The sequence below is a fragment of the Phalacrocorax aristotelis genome, chromosome 1 (assembly GCF_949628215.1).
Source record: "Phalacrocorax aristotelis chromosome 1, bGulAri2.1, whole genome shotgun sequence".
Taxonomy (NCBI): Eukaryota; Metazoa; Chordata; class Aves; order Suliformes; family Phalacrocoracidae; genus Phalacrocorax; species Phalacrocorax aristotelis.
Window position 1 is genome coordinate 7,428,364 of NC_134276.1, and position 16,845 is coordinate 7,445,208.

Sequence of the window (16,845 nt, forward strand, 5' to 3'; positions counted from 1 at the left end):
TCGCTCACATCGAGAGGGCTGCAGCAATTATTTTGTCTTCTCTGTGCACAGCAATCTGTGCTGAATATTTTATTCTCCCTGGATTTTGGACAGCTGCCTTTGAGGCAGGTATTCCTAGCTGAGAAGTTTGAGAGAGCTCTGACTGTATTTTGGGTATATTACAAAAAAAAAATCATGATAATGTTATACAGCACATCCAGAAGTACTCAAAAATATATTTCTTCTCATACATCTAAATAACCCTTGCAAAGGTCATTATTTACTAACCATTTATTTATTTATTAGACCGTGTAGAGTATTTCAGAGCATTTTTGATAAAAGGATATAATTTTGCTCAGGTATGTACGTGCTTTGTACTGTTTCCAGCCCCAAAGAGTTTACAACCTAGATGTGCAAAGGATCGTAGGATCCTTGGATAGTTCAGGTCAGAAGGGACCTCAAAAGGTTGTCTGGGCCAAATTTCTATTTGGGTTTTGCCTGAGCTCAAGAATCAAGACATGATAATAACAGAAACCTTCTCTCTTACTGCCTACTTCGGTATATGTTCTACCAGACTATGCTGCTTTTAATAGATTTAGGAACATTTATCAACTGTAGACATTTGGCAGAAGACTGCTTGCCTGGCTTGCACTGCACCATTTCACTGCCTGCATGGAATCGAGAACCTGTTCTCTCCTCTGCGGTAACTCTTGCTGCTGGGTTGGCATCTATGTTTCTCATGCACCAAAAGCTTATGTTTGAAAACCTTGCCACAGGGCTCCTAAATTTCATTTGACTTGACATATCTTAGTGTTACCCCGCCAACTGAAAAAAAATAAGCCTTGAGCTTTTCCTTTATTACTGAATCTCACAACACCTTTATTAGTGCAGACCCAAGGCAGATAGGTGTAGGGCCCTGGGGGCGAAATACAGCTGAAACGGGAAAGGCATTTTTGACCTGCACTGAGGGATGCTAATGGGGGCAAGTTTGAGCTCACCATGACTGTAAAGCTATGTAGCAGCTTGATAACTGGAGATCTGCCATCTCTCATGTAGGGTCTGTGCCGTAGTCCTGCTTTAGTTGAAAACTCATCCATTTTCAAGTGGAGGTTTTTTAATTCTCTTAATTTTCATTTTCTCTCTCTTACAATGGCTGCTTTACTCAGTATGAAAATGTTTTGCTTGAAGAAAACACAAAACAGTTGCGTTTGGTGAAGTATGTTATTTAACTTCTCTTTGGACTGCTTCCATGGGCAGGGCCTTTAAAGCCCTTTACTGGCAGGCTGGTATGATCTCTGACCACTTCCCTGCTACTTCTACTGCGTGAATCAGTTTTCCTTCTAGAACAACATCCTGCACAATCCTTCTTACTCCTACCTAATAATTCAGACCAGATGGCTGAAGCTGACCCAGCATAATCTGCTCCCCAGGATATAAATGATGCCATTTAGACATACGCTGTAATGTTCCTTTAGTTAAAAAAAGGACTTGCAGCAAGAGCTTGTAACAATTGACTTTATTTTGATTCGCAGTGTTCTGCCAGACAGTACCCATTTGTGCTGGGTTACACAACGTTAAAAGGTGCATATCACACACTATCCTACACATAGACAAAAAGACTGCCCCAAATTTCCTGGGAAGGAAACAGCTTGTGTTTGCATGTTGCCTTAGACCCCCATTCCATCTTGTCCCTGAATGCCCTGGAAAAACAGATGGGAGTTATACTGCAAAGCAAGTCATGGCACTGGCACAGCACAGGAAAAAAGAATTCCATGGCTAAGGACCTCTAGAAGGAGGAGAAAAAAAAACCCTTTTATTTTTATCTTATAGAATATTAGTCCAAATTCCCAGTTTGGGTCTATAGAAATATGATGCACAGAGAATTCATTTCTTGGGTAATGGGATTCTATGGTGTTAATGAAGTTACAGTTAATTGTAAAAATGTACAGCTATCTGCAGAAGCAACAGACAATTCCTGCGGATACCAGAGTATTGGTGCCATTTCTAAAGGGTCTCAAGACATCACCTACACAGAGTGAAGAGGGATGGTAGCAAGACATGTGTCACAAGGAAACCCTCTCACTGCTAAGCATAGACGAAGGTAACAGCTTTTGGAACAGCCGTCAGCATAGTGTACTCACTTCCTGGAGGTCAAAGCATGGTGGGTAGGTGTCTGCAGGTTCGGTGGACTTTGGATAAGGTTTCGTGTGTGGAATAGTTCCCACTGCTCTGTTACAAGTGGCCACATGTACCATTAAGTCATCGGGGAGGCAGCATTTGCTGACACATGCAGTACAATTTCAGGCTAAGTGATGTACAAGATTATCCTTTTAAGCTTAATTGTTTGTGTTCTTTAAAATATAGATGGTACCATAAAGCCTGGCATCAGCCTGTTTGTCCCTGGATACAGACTTTCTTCTTCCTCCCCTCATTTTTGTAAATGCAAAAGAGATACAAGAGATTTTTCTCTCCACTCCTGCTCTGTTGTTTTTTCCTTAGCCCACTGTCCTCTGAATCCTAACTGAGTTTGGCACCCTACAAATCTATCCTCACTGTATAGCTGCATTCTAAACCTGAACCAGTTTGAGTTGAGCCTTTCCACATTTTGCACCTTATTAACGTGGAAAACCCATCTTCTGATATTCTCACTTCCTAACTCTTTGCATCGCTTAGGTATATGCAAAGTGCAGCTACAGGTCAGCTGGTGTTAAAGAGATATATTGGGGTAATCCCAGCTGCCCAGTGTACTGGGGTACACGTGCCTTAATGGATACATTTCTGAATGTGCATAAAAGTACTGAGATATATTTGGTACCTGCCAGTGTAGGTGAAAATCATACAGATGCCAAAGCTTTCTCACATACTTCATCCAGCCTTGGGGCTACCAGCTGGATTATGCTGATTTACACAGCTGAAGATGGGTAAATAGTAAAGAGGGCACCAAGATGCATAAATAGGAGCAAATCCCAATCTCTTTTCCCTTCTGACTTTCAATCACACCAGTGATTTGCCTTCAATAAAGGCAAAAGCTTGTAGAAGTGAATGGCTCCTGCCTCATTCCTAGCACGTGGGGGAATCATTCCAGATTTGGTCACGCAGCTGCATCTTCCCTTCCCTACAAAGAGGACTTTTTAAAATGGAATGACATTGTCCTGAAGCCGCTGTAAGTGGGTTATTGATCACAAAGGGATGGACACACCTGGTGAGCTCGTTTGTGGGCTTCCACAGTTCAGCCCTGCTGGTTTGCTTCTCTTTGAGGCCTTGTGCAATTTTCTCAGCCAACACTATATGGTTCTTAATGTTTGTTTTGCTTTGAAATGAAAGGAAGTATGAAAGTGTATGTTATTATTATTCTCTTCCTTTAATCTTTGCTCAAAAGTTAGTCCTCTCAGACCTTTAATCATCTGTCTTTGTCTGAATTCCCTTCAATTTGCTTCTGTCTTTCTGGTGCTGAAGTGCTTACAGATGAATGAGGAATTGTATTGCTTTATCTTATTTTTCCTCATTAGAATGCTGCCGAAAGCCTAGGTCACAGAAGACAGAAAGTGGTTTAGGCTATTCAACACTTTTGCCTTTTCATATTATTTAACCCCTTTGCTATGAGAGTTGTAAAGTGTTCCCATAATGAATGGATACTGTGACGCATGTGAGTTGGAACAGAAATCGCACTGGGGTAATGGTCGCAGGGCTGCAGCACCAATCGCTCAAAAGTCAGGAAAAGGGAGAGTTTAGGCAGCCTGTTCAGCTTTGCCTGATCACAAGCTTTTCCTTCTGTGTAGCTGCTGTCTGAAAGGTTGCTCTTCTCTGTGAGTACAATGTTGTGTCTTCTCCAGTTCTTAGTCTTTGCCCAAATTATTTTTATTTTTTCTTTAAAAAAAACCCACTAGGTAAGAGTGAGCACAACTCTAATTTGAGCCTTAATAATTAATATTTTATTTTAAATGGTAGTAAAGAAAACAAGACTTCACACTGAGAATTGGATCCACCTTTAGTAAGAGAATGTGTTCCCTGGCATAACTATAAAAGTTAGACCCTGCTCACTCTTCCACAGGTCTGTAAGAAAGGAGAAGGGGGGTCCTTGGAGTTTGCAGAGCACAGACGCAGTGATTTACAGTATACTTGTCCATGGGCAGTTGTAAAGCAATACTGATGTGTTCTCTACAATGCTGATGTAGAGAAAATTTGTTTTCCCACTTCCCCAGTGATGGAATTATCCAAAATAAAATATATCATGGTATCTTTAGGATTACTTCATATTAGAATATATATAATTTTTTGTATGCAATTTATCTCTATACGACAAAACTGACAAAACATTTGGGCTAGGCTACAGGAAGAGCAAGTGGAGTTTATTTAATACAGTAGATCATCTCTTAAGAAGTAAATGAACAAATTCAGCTGGACTGAAAATCCAGTGAGATTCACAGACACTTTAAACAAACATGAATCCATTGCTTAACGAAATGTTTGGAGTGGTACAGAGGTTTGAACAATTCATCTGGAGAGGTGTTTTGTGCTCACGGAGTTCATCAATAGCAATATTGCTATTTCTAAATGAAATCTGAACTTGTTTTCATGGAAGGGAGGGAATATAGTGCAAGAAATACTCAGTACAGATGTCATTTGTGTAAGAACTTAGTCTCTTGGTTGAGTTAGCTTCCTGCAAGCCCCCACTAGAAAACAGGGTGTATTTTGGTAATTTTTACATAACAATTACCAGGCTCTCACAACCACTTTTTATGAGCTTGGCTCCAAGCTTGATTCTACAACTGCTTGATCCCATCACCTCTTTTCTATCTCTTTTCCCATCCTCAGTAGTATTCAGCTGTTTTCCCCTCCTAGAATGATTGCACCTCTCACATAATGGAGATAACTCAATAGAGCAGGTTTTACTCCAAGCAAATTATAGATCCTATTTTATGCTAACCTCAATTGACTGCAAGTTGCTGGCTGCCCTTGTGCCATAGAAATGGCAATTTTAGCTTACGAAATAACAAAGTAACCAACTAAGTGAATCCTCTGTGCCTTCTTCTGTAACCATGTAAGTACACTGAAATGCTCTTCTCTGCACACCAATGATCATTATTCCAGTGAAAGCAACCCACAGCCTCCTCAGAATAGATAAGGACCTTTACAAAGAGCCTGAGTTTTTAATATTTATTTTGCACACGTGCATACACATGCAAATGTGGCTCTCACATTATTTTTAATGAAAACACTAGGGCAAGGCAGCCTTGAAAGCTAGAGCAAAAGTACTGTTCTGCTGTTCCTTGACTGACTACTGTCAACCCAATTACTACTCTGATAACGACGGCTATGCCAGCTGAATGCCATTGCCAGAGGGCAATTTCTAGTTTATTTCTGCAAAGTATTTATCTAGAGATAATTACATATCAGCCTGATATGTTTTACTTGCAGTTGCAACACAAATTGACCTGGCATCGAACCATATATTACAACTGTTTGCAATTGTACTATGAGCATTCAAAATGACCGTAAAAAATCCCCCCAATGACAGCAGAGAAACTTCCATTCTCATTGCAACTATCCTATAGGTTTTATTTTTAAAAGTAGGTCCTAGTTTTAATGGTGGAATTAAATGTTATTAGCAAAATGAAACATAAATTCTTACATATATATCTGTGAAATAGACATTAGCGTCTGCTTCCTGTGGGTCACAGTTATGTTAAAATGAAACCTTCTCATAACTGTTTCCCATTGTACATGAGAAATGGAGTACGTGATAAGTCAGAATGTTGTAAAAGGAGTTACAAGGAAAATTCAGTTTCAGTTGTTACTAAAGAGTGAAGAGGGGCTACTAGAAATCTGGCCAGAGACTTCACGTGAGGACGAACACAGACCCAGCTGAGTGCTTTTGATTGGCCCTGGCAAAGGTGCCGAAAAATGCGGGTGCCTCTGCTGTGTGCCTCTCGGTGCCTCCCCCTGCTCTTCGTTCTGCTTGTCACATGCAGGCCAGTTCAGTGAGACAGGACAACCAAAAATGCAGATGTACTTCCACGGCAGGTTATTTATTATAGTTAGAAATGATGTCTTCCTGGCCCAGCTGTGGGATCAGCCCCTGCATGACAATAGGCAGGATCTATGGCCAATGCTGGAATGCTACTTTTAGACATGCTGGAGGATCCTGGGGTGTTTGGGCTCCTGATATTTTCAGATATAGATTTATCACAGCTTCCATTAAGAAATGTTTTCTGATTGTCTGGTTACCTTTGGGCCACTATTAATTTAATCCAATTTAAGGTAACATGCAAACAGGACATTTCTTCACAAAATATGAAATAAAAAAACCACAGTCACAAATGTTTATGTAAGACATTGTGTAAGTACAGTAAGCTTGAATTTCTTTGTTGCTATAACTTCTTCAACTAATACCACAAAGTTTTTTCTCTCCCCTTCTCTTCCTTTCCCAACACCTACCTGTTGAGGGTCATGCCTTCCCACATTCTTTACATCTCAGGTAGCACTCATTAGAGAGCGCCACCTATTGAAAGCATGGCAGTTTGTATAACCAGTCCCTCCTTTGAAGTCCCAGGGGGTGTCCAGGAAGATGCAATCTTTCTCCCTGGAATGGTTTTCTTTCTTTCTTATGCAGCAGAAAGTCTGTCCATTGGTCTTTATTAAAATAATGTGGATTTTTTTTTTTCTTTGGTGAGTCAAGTATCTGTATTAGACAACGTGTCACCTCCTGTATTTGACTGTCTGACTAAAAACTTCTTGCCCTGAGGAAGGGAAACACTTTTTTCCCTTAGGTCATTATATGCACAGGTTTCAGTGAAAGTGTTTCACTGCTGGATCTTGTATATCTGGTCATACTCCATGGAAATAAGTGTGATAGAAACACCTGAACAGGATATTAAGACCTGGCTCACTGCTTACTCTTGTTTGAAAGCAAACATTAACCAGCCACTTCTGAATGACAACAGATTGAAGGGATGAATCCACAAAGTTTTCCTTCAAGTTGTGCATCATACTTAAAAAAAACAATCCCAAATACACCTGCAGATAGGTCTGGGAGTGGCTCAGGTGCCTGGGATGGGTGTCTGACAACAAGCTTCTTTTAAGGTATTTTACATCTGCAAATTTTTAGTTTACTGGTCAAAATGATCTGTGACTTCTCCCTGTATAAGGGTCTGTTCTACCTATATTGTTCAGGTGTGCATGTAATGCTCTTTGAACTTTACTTTAACTTAAAGTTACTTTAACTTAACTTTACTTCTTTGAAATTATTTGTAAGAACCTCTTTAAAATCAGAATATACCTCAAAAATCTCATTGACCTTTTAGAAAACAAATTTACATATCTGTGCTTTCTGCTAGAAATGTGATACGTATTTGTAATGATAATGTGTAAGTATATATCAGCCAAAGAAAAACACCAGGGATTCAAAAGCCAACGTGTCAAATAATGCCTTTTACTTGTTCCTCTTCACAAACAGATATTCAAGAGTTCTATGAAGTGACACTGCTAAATTCCCAGAAAAGCTATGAGCAAAAAATAGAAGAAGCAAATCAAGTTGCAGAGAAATGGGAGAAGACAACATCTGCTACAGACCATGAAAATCTGCAGAAAAAGCAAGAGGTAATTCAACAGATTAAGAATAAAAATATATATATATAAAATGAGTGAGATGTCTCAAGCCTGAGAAGGGCCAAGCAGTAACTTATAAGATTGAAAGAATGGCCTTAATTAAGGAATTAGATTAGGATATGGAAGACGTACAGCGTTATTTCTCTGACCTTGAATATGTCACTAACTTCTTCATCCTTTCAATTGCCGTCTGTCAAAGGGGAAGTAAAAGACTTTCTTTTTCTCATCCTTGGTGTACTTTACCTGAATCTTGGTGTCTGGGATTACCCTCAAAAGAGAGTGTGTCTTCTCTACTTGCTAGTAACCACTGAGGTTATTAATACTCCAGTGGTTGTATCCTGTGTAAAAATTGTAATAGGACTTTTCATATTTCTGGGACTGACATTGGGCTGAGCTTTTCCATAGCTCAAGTGCAGAGAGACATCAACCAAAATAGTCTCTGTATGCGGAATAGATATATAGAAGACGGTTATACACCTTTGCTTTCCTTTTGTAGCCAGTGGAAGAATTCAAAACCTTTCTTTGTCACCACTGGCTCTAATATGCCTCTGACAGCCTCCAGATTATTATTAACTAAATTAGCAATCCAGACTAATTGCCTCCCACCACGTTTGTGCTTCAAAGACAAAAACAAACCCTACAGAGCCAAGCAATGAATTGCTCTTCTTAAACAGTGAAACAGAACTAGAGTGGGCATGGTCTGCAAACTGCAAATCTCCAGACCAAAATCTAAGATGAGGGGAAATAAAACAATAGAAATTTTTATATGGTTTGGAAGGAATTTCAAGTTTTAAAAGTTGTTCCAAAACACTTTCCATAGGCATGACTGTTTTTAAGGGTTTTCCTCTTTTTAAACATAAACCCCAGAAAAAAACTGTAGCTCTACATGACATTTTATATGTGATTCTTTAAAAAGATAAATCAGAATTGCAGGTGGCTAGAACAAAACTCTCTGAAGAAATGAAGAAATCTATTGTAAAAATTAATTAGCAAAAGAAGCTTGCAGAATTAATGAGAGCAAGCATTCTGATTTTGAGTGAAATCAGAACAAATGAGTCTTAACATTAATGTAGGATATACCCCATGAATGATTTAACATTTGAGCTCCAGCTTGAAGACACAGCTAGCTAATCTCTGTCTTTTTTTCTTTCTTCTTTTTTTTTTTTTTTTTTCCTACAAATCTGTATGCTTTAAAATGGTGAAAGTGTGTTCCAGCATGTTATCTCTTGAAGCACCTGAGGAAGACAGTGGATCACAGACTCTCTTTTCGTTCTGGCCTCATCAAAGTATTTGACCATCAACCCCGTCTTCCTTAAATTAACTGCTGCCTAAGAGGTGTGCTGCTGGTCTTGTCCAGGGGAATTTAAACTCCAAATTCTGTGCTGAGAATAATAGAATATATAGGGCTAACTCCAAACTTTGCTCATCTTACAAAAGCAACATTCTGATTTAAAGCAAAGCGATAGAAAAATGTTGCTTAGAAACTGGAATAACCATTTCAAGCCAGGGTGCTGGCAGTCAGAGTCCAGGGTACCCTAATTTTAAATTTGCTGTCTATCCATAAATTTCATCAGTCCAATGGGTACACAAAGTGTTTAGTACCTTTAAAAATTATACCTATACATGTTTTAAGGGTCCAATTACAGGCAAAACAGACTAAAAGTGTAGGCTTTTGGTTTTTTACCTTTCAACAGCACAAGATACTATCGGCAGTTCCGAGTCAGAACTGATTAGCACATGTTGAACGTACCAGCTGCTGTACAAATCCAAAATAGTACTTTGCTTTCTATGAGGGACTGCCCTATAAAAATGTAACTGGATAATCTAATATCTCACATAAATTCTTATTCATCATCTATTCCTTATGGGAACTGATGGTTTTTTACTTTCCTGTTCCATCCTTAATTACATGTCCCAAATGTGGAAGGAAAAAACCTCCTCTCTGTCACCCACTGTTCCTCTGCAGTAAAAGCCCAAGTATGATCATTCAGCCCCCTTTCATACCTTCCACTTGAAATCTTCCTTGGCTGCCTATATGTTAATTTGCTATATAAAATGGTTCTTTTTCTGTATTTTTGTTCCAGTTGCAATTGCTGATAAAAAAGGAAAGCTGCTTTCACTGCCCAGGTCAGGTGTCCTATGAGCCCTCCTTTGTAGTGATGTATTTGCTTTTCCAAAAGCATAGACTTTTAGATAACAGAAAAGTTTTTTGTTTGTTTGTTTGTGGTTTTTTTTGCAATACTGTACAAATTTGCCATACAGGCTGACCTCTAAACTCCCTCGCCTGGCATCTGTCATCACCATAGCCATTTGTAACAAACTGATGCTAGATCTTACACTCTACTGGGACTGGTTCTTCATCAACTGAGAGAGGTGAAAGGGTCATAACCCATCCAATAAGCTCCCATCCTTCCCAGGGAATGCCTCAGAAGAGAGACATTTCCCAAGCTCAGAGTCTGTAATTTTGAATGGCTTTTGCTAAAGCAAGTGAAAAGTCAGGGGAATGTATTAGCCTGTCATATGTGCCCGAACAAGTTGCATCCAAATTACTAGCATGAGTGACCCCACATAGCACCCCATGGCTACAAACAATGGAATTAAAAAAAATATGTGCTGGGGTTCAGTGATAATGACTGCTGCTTTTTTTTTCTCCTTGGTTTCTTGCATACTTCTAGTTAAACTCTGCTGTTCAGGTATTGACCCTGAAATGAAATCAATAAATATTTTGGTCTCTGCATGTTCTAATGGCCTATGCATTTAAACACCACATCCTTGTTTTTTACTCCAGCATTAACAGCTTCGTTGGTCATTAGAATGACAAGTGATATTACTGTTTCCAGAAGCAAAATGCATTATTACCTATCATCCTATTATTATTATTGCATTTCACCCTGTACAGAAACTGAATATATGTGGCAATGTATCTGGCAGAGCTGTAAATATCATAGACCAAAATAATTTCAGTGGGTGGGTGTTAGCGAAGAAGGAAGAAAAGACATATATGATTTTTTTTTTGTGCATGTGAATCTATCCCTGTTGTTTTTCCTCCTGTAAATTCAACTTGACAAAATCAGCTTAAATTGGTGGATAGTTTCAGAATCAATGAAACTGTCTGGGTCAAGTTCACTATTCACTAAAAAAGTTTACGGGGCTCTGTATTTGAAGGCTTTTATTTGTTTCATATATTCATACAGCAAGCAGGGAATGTGACATGTCAGGTAATAAATGAAGAAGTCCAACATGTTAGTCATGATGTAGGAACTCTAGAATATAATTCTGAAGAAGACCTGAAAAAATTCATGTTGTTCATTGTCTTGCCCCAGGGCAGATCAGCAGCTCTATTTCAACTGTTCCTAACATATGTTTGTCTAATCTGTTCTTTAAAACCTCCCATGGTAGAGGGTCAACGACTTCTCCAGGTGACTTATTCCCTCACTGATAGAAACTCTTTCCTGACGACAAACTGGAGTTTCTATAACGGCAATTAGAACCCATTAGTTTTTGTTCAATTCGCAGTAGACATGGAGAACAGTTTATTCACCCCTGTTCCAGAAAGCGCTTAAACATGTTTTTAATCATATGTAATAACCGGAGCTTCCAGGTTCTCTGCCTTTCTTTCTATCACTCTTTTAAAATAACTTTTGTGACCTGCTCTTCCTCAGCAGTGTTGTCATTTTAGGTAATATGCCCATGCAACAATAAATGCTGGGTTCTAATAAAAAATCTGGCCTTTTGCGAAAGAAAATATTTAGACTCTTCTCAAAAGAACTGTACTTAAAACTGTGAAATATTTTAGTTTCCAAAACAAAAGCCTTGCAGCTCTGCAGAAGGCAACTAGCCTTGGCAGCACACACACTATATATCTCTATATATCTCTATACCTCCATGTAGATAAAATAGTTTCCTGGAAATTACTCTGCAAGATTTGTTTATTAATGAAAATGCTAACTCAGGATTTGGGCACTGGAGGTTTTAATTCCTTGCTGGTCTGGGTCTTCCTGAAGGACTGTACGTGAGGTTTGAGAGGAGGACTGAAGAACTGAGTCACAGAAAGAAACTGGGAATTCTACTCTCTGAGGTATCTCATCGTGTCCAGATATCAGTCAAGGACCATATCTTGTGGTACACTGCATAGGAAGAAATTGATGTCCATGGTTAAGGTCCACAAAAACCAGAACATGCCTATAATAAATTCCAAAAATGGGGAAAGATGTCATTCCCTTATAACCTGCCCCATTAAGGCTTTGGTACCTTATCCCAGTTAAGGTTCAGAATCATCCTCTCTTTTCTGTAAATAAGACCATAGCTAGACTTCTCTTGCAATGTGTGTAAAGGCACTGCTGATACAATATTCCTTATGAAGATGCTTAGGGCTTTTTCCAAGGATGTGGTCTCTTGACCAGAGAGGAGCTGATAGTGCTTCTCTTCTCACCCATGAGAGTGCACTATGCATTATGCCAGCAGGTATTATTTTGCTTTTTCTTGTTGGGTTGTTGCCAATTTAGATGGAATAATTAAATATTTATTGGGACAGAGTGCTGACACATGACTCTATAGCCTAAAGTTTATAATGATTACTGCTCTGATGAGTATTAAAGTATAGCATATTTTATATTCTTTGGCATAACCAAGGGTGGAATCCTCCATTTCCAGCAAGTGCCCAAACATCAGTGTTGAAGAGTTATAGATGCAAAGCCCTTCTCCCTGTTTTCTCTCAACTCTTCTCCAACTCCCCTTTGTCACCACCACGTATAGTCAAATCTGGAAGGGGGAGAATTTAACAGAAAAGATGAAGAACCCCATTCCAAATGCCTAGTATGTAAGGCACTGTCACAGGAGCCGTAGGTTCATTCCTCTCAAACTCCATTTAGGGGGTGTGTTCAGAGGGAGGGCTGGTGGCACATATGGGATGAAATGTTCTTGGAGATCACACACCTGAGCAGGCTGTGAAGGTATGCCAAAAACATGTAGTCTGTGGATGCTGACAGTGCTTAGATACTGAGCTGATTGATATGGTCCAGACAAGCTCATTTCTGGGAGCGAAGAAATGCCAGGTAGCGACCTTGAACATGTCTGTGGAGAGGTGACCCTGCAAAGATAATATACCTCCGGAGTTTCCGAGTATCTCAACTACTTTTAAGCTGAGTCATTTCAAGTCACAGTAATAAAGCATCTGTACTGGCTTAAACGAAGCAACAATTATTTTACCTGTGTAGCCTGGTACTTGGCTTCCAACAGATGCTCAGGGAAGAGTAAGAAAAGGGCAAGCCTATATAATGGTGTTTTAGCTGTTTTGCAAGTCTAATCTTAATTTGTTTGGACTAGAAGCACAGAAAGTGCCCAGTGGTGGGAAACTCGGCATTACCTTATTTTATAAACAGTGAGCATGGTATTCACCATAGCTAGCATGCTGTCTGGGGGTGTGCTCAAATGCTGCTGAAAATCATGGAGAGAGGGTTTGTCTGCAATTTCACATCTGCCAAAGAGCTTCATTACTTCTTTGGACCAAGTTTTAGAAGGCCAGCATTCACAGCTTGAAAGCATTTTCTTGAAATTAGGGCTCTTAAATTGTCCCTGTTGGAGAGAGAAGACTGATTTCTTTTCACTTCCAGGAAATGTGAGGTAGGGATTCAGCTGGATGTGGTTTAAATTCAGGTCTTCCACTCTTTGGAAGAGTGCTGTCACCCTACTCAGTTCCAGATAAGGCTGGGGAAATGTATTCTCCACCTCTGCTGTCAAAGCTTTGCAACCTTGCAGCTGACTTAGGGGGTTACTGGAGTCTGAGAGCGGATGTGCAGGTCTGAGCCCGGCTTCTCAGCTTAGCAAATGGCCACTTGCCTGGGAAAAGCTACTCTTCCCTCCCAGGACTCTCTGCATTGCGTTATACAGTCACCAGATAAAAGATGCCTCTCGCTTAAATGTTGTGTAGATAGATAAAATTAAAACTGTGAGATGTTCAGAAAATACAATAATGGAGAACATAAAAGTACCTAGATGGAGGTATCCATCTGGTAAACCAAAAATTGAATTGCTCTTTAGCTATGACAATAATAACACTGCTTGAAGCTACAGGCTTGTGCTCATCTCCGGACAGTCATTAAAAGACATAAATTTACCCTTGTTTTAACCTCTGTTTTCATTAGTTTGGTCTCCAGTGCTACTTATTTCTGGCCAGCAGTGTTGACCTTTATTCAGACGGAAAATTGAGGTGAAGGAAAAGAACACTCTGCTGTTGTGCTTACGTATAAATCTGGTAACTGAAGGTCTGGTTGTCCCTGTATCAGCATGGAAAGACTGTTTACTTATAGGGCATATGGTGCAGATACGTTTAACGTATTGAACGAGAATCATTTGCAATTACTGTGCAAGTTTGGTCATCACACACCGATCTCACATGCGCGATCTACATTCAGCACAGGGCGATATTGCTTTAAGATGGTCCCCAAAGATTCCAGTTCTTCATTTAATTCCTGTTGTTCCATGCATTTCTTATGTTTAGAGGCTCATTTTGCAAAGACAGCCAAGTGCAGCATACAAAATGAATCCTCCTATTTCTGCTTGCTTCAGGAATGACTGCTATCCTTGTACCCAGCTATTATAAATGTTGTAATTACTTCTCTGTCTTTTAAGTGCTGGCTTGTTAAAAGTTCCAGTAGTAAAACCTTTACTTAAAAATCTTCTGCCTGGAGCAATTATCAAACCATTAATCTGTTTCACACTAACAGCTTGTCTAAAAAACATGGACCTGCAAGACACTTATAGAAGTGCGTATAAAAATTCAGTCTCTTCTCTGGATTTTTGTTTGTTTTCTTTCTTTATAACTGGGTACAGCTTAATTTGTATGGCTTGGTTTACTCCCAGGAGCCAAATCTGATTCTGTTTAAGTGATTATACTTAATATGCAAGAGTCATTAGGTATGATCAGCCATAATGTTTCATTAGAAGGGTTCAAAACATTCAGTTTTATGTGTCTGTTTCTTCCCTGGAATTAGATCCTACGGTATGCATTTATCTGATCAAACGCAGTTTGTGTCTGTGGGTTGATTTTGTACCAGAGCCAACTTCCATGTAATTCTATTTGGCACTAAGCTCTCCTTCAAGAAGGCAGCAGTCTTTTCAAGGGGTAGGGTATAGGCGACATCTTGGTTCGTGTGTTGCTACAGTCGGGTCCCTTTTGCACCCGAGGATGTGTAACAGCCATAATTAGGTAATTGTTTAACGACAACGCTGAAGCTTGGCTTTGTGGCTGGTGTTTCTATGCAATAATTTTGCAATTTTATTTTCTCTGCATTAATAAGGTATGCTTTACTTGCAGAGATTGTTTTATACACTTGCCTTCTCAAATGTTTTGACTAATGTTTAGAAATGGGTAACTGCAAAGTCACAGTGTTATTAAAATCCTTATTTATGACTAGCTGCAGCTAAATGTCTTACCTATACTGGGTATCCATGCTGGGTCTCTATTTATAAATTTGTTATTTGTTCAGTAGCTTGTCAATAACTTAAGTGCCAGCGCATCTGTTAAATGTCACTTCAGAGTTGCTTCTGAGCATGTTTTAATGTGGTCAGGCCAATGTTTCCTTTTTAAACCAAGAAGTTGTATGTATGCAGAGCAGTGTCATCCTGTGGACAGAAATGTTCCAGAGTGCAGTATTCTGGCCTCCATATCCCAGATCCTTACAGGAGAGTTTTCTGATGAAGTCAAGATGCTGAGAGTACGACAACATGCACGTCATGCCACTCTCTAAACAGACAATTTCTGTCCCACTGGTCAAATCTTGGAACTAGACATGGTTCTGCTTGTGCCACCTCCTTGTGTTTGCATAGAGTTAAACATACTCACATAAAAAGCTTTTTCCTTTGTTGCCTCTCACTTTTATTTTAACATCACCATCACATTGGTGTGCTTCAAATGAGGGTATAGAGGAATCACTGGTCTGATATGTCCTTTCTGACAGGGAGATTTGATTTAATTTAGTAATTGTTTATTTAGTTCAATAATTGTTTTCTACTGACTTTGGTGGGGGAACAGAACTGGGGTCTCGGCATTAAACAAACTAAACGAGACCAGCAATGATGAAAGTCGCATCCACCATGGCAGGTTTATTTGTTTTTAATTTTTTTCACATTTATATAATATGCCTATCAAACAACCTCTAGGCAGTTTTCTGATCTGGGATTTGTTATTACATCTGCAAAGGATTGGGAGCAGGCCAGAACAGCTGCTAGGGACCAGAAACAATAATTTTCCCAAAAGAAAATGTGCCTGAATATTAACCAGCATACAGAATTAGCCAAACTTCTAATTAAGCAATGAGTCTCTATTGTGATAAGCATTGAGGTCAGACTATTGTGTAAATTCCACTTCTGTGTATCAAGGTCAAAAATGGTAGCTCTAGTAGTTAAAAGTACTGTGGAAAATATCCCTTAACAGAAAGCTCTTGCAATTTTAACATTTTTTTTCTAAAATAATTTTTCTAAAACATGATGTGTTTTAATAAGGGCTGTTGTCATACCAGAGTAATCTGAAAAAATTACCTGCATAAAAATACCAGAATGTCCCAACAGGCTTCTACCACAAGCTAGCATTTCCTCCGAAGAGTATGTGATATAATTCATTGTTTCTAATAAGGTTCTGAGAAGTTATATTTTAACCACCTGCAAAAACAAATACATCAACTCTTAAAAATACAATTATTTGCCGTATAAAACTGTAAGGGTTCTGTAAAATTGATATTCAGGGACAAATGTACTCTAGTTAAGTTTCACTCTAAAAATATTTCAGAGTAATTTGTCTCACTTATGCGTTTATTAACTCTGATCATTCACCAATCTGAGCAACTAAGCAACTGCCCTCCATGTGCAAAGGACACGGGTCTCCACAGAGAGGTTTAAGAGCCCATTATATATTTCTGCAGCCTACCAATACTTCTTTATTAAAATGTTTCTTAAATAGTTCCCAAGAATAAAGATAGATATCACCCTAAGAATTCTGGATCATATAAAGATCACCCTGGGAGTGATTTCTTGGATAGGTGCATCTATCTTTGCTCAGTAAGTTAAATACATATGTAAGAGAAAATATCCTTCCTCCTTTCTTTAGTTATTTCTTTATAAACTGGGACAGGTACTTGCAGATTTTAACAAATAGTAAATGCAATCCCAAATGCAACACCTGGGAAATTAAAGGGAACCTGTCAGCTTGAAAATACCACTTCTCTCCACATTTCATATGTATAATATAGTTACAGATGACAT

At 39.0% G+C, this 16,845-nt stretch overlaps 1 protein-coding gene across 1 annotated transcript in view; it reads left to right on the forward strand.

Annotated features, from left to right (window-relative positions):
• DLG2 (discs large MAGUK scaffold protein 2) overlaps positions 1 to 16,845 on the forward strand; it is a 1,060,076-nt gene that overhangs the window by 128,213 nt on the left and 915,018 nt on the right. The window contains exon 4 of the mRNA XM_075079151.1: positions 7,436 to 7,578. Coding sequence (XP_074935252.1) covers positions 7,436 to 7,578 — 143 coding nt within the window. The remainder of the gene's footprint in view (positions 1 to 7,435; positions 7,579 to 16,845) is intronic.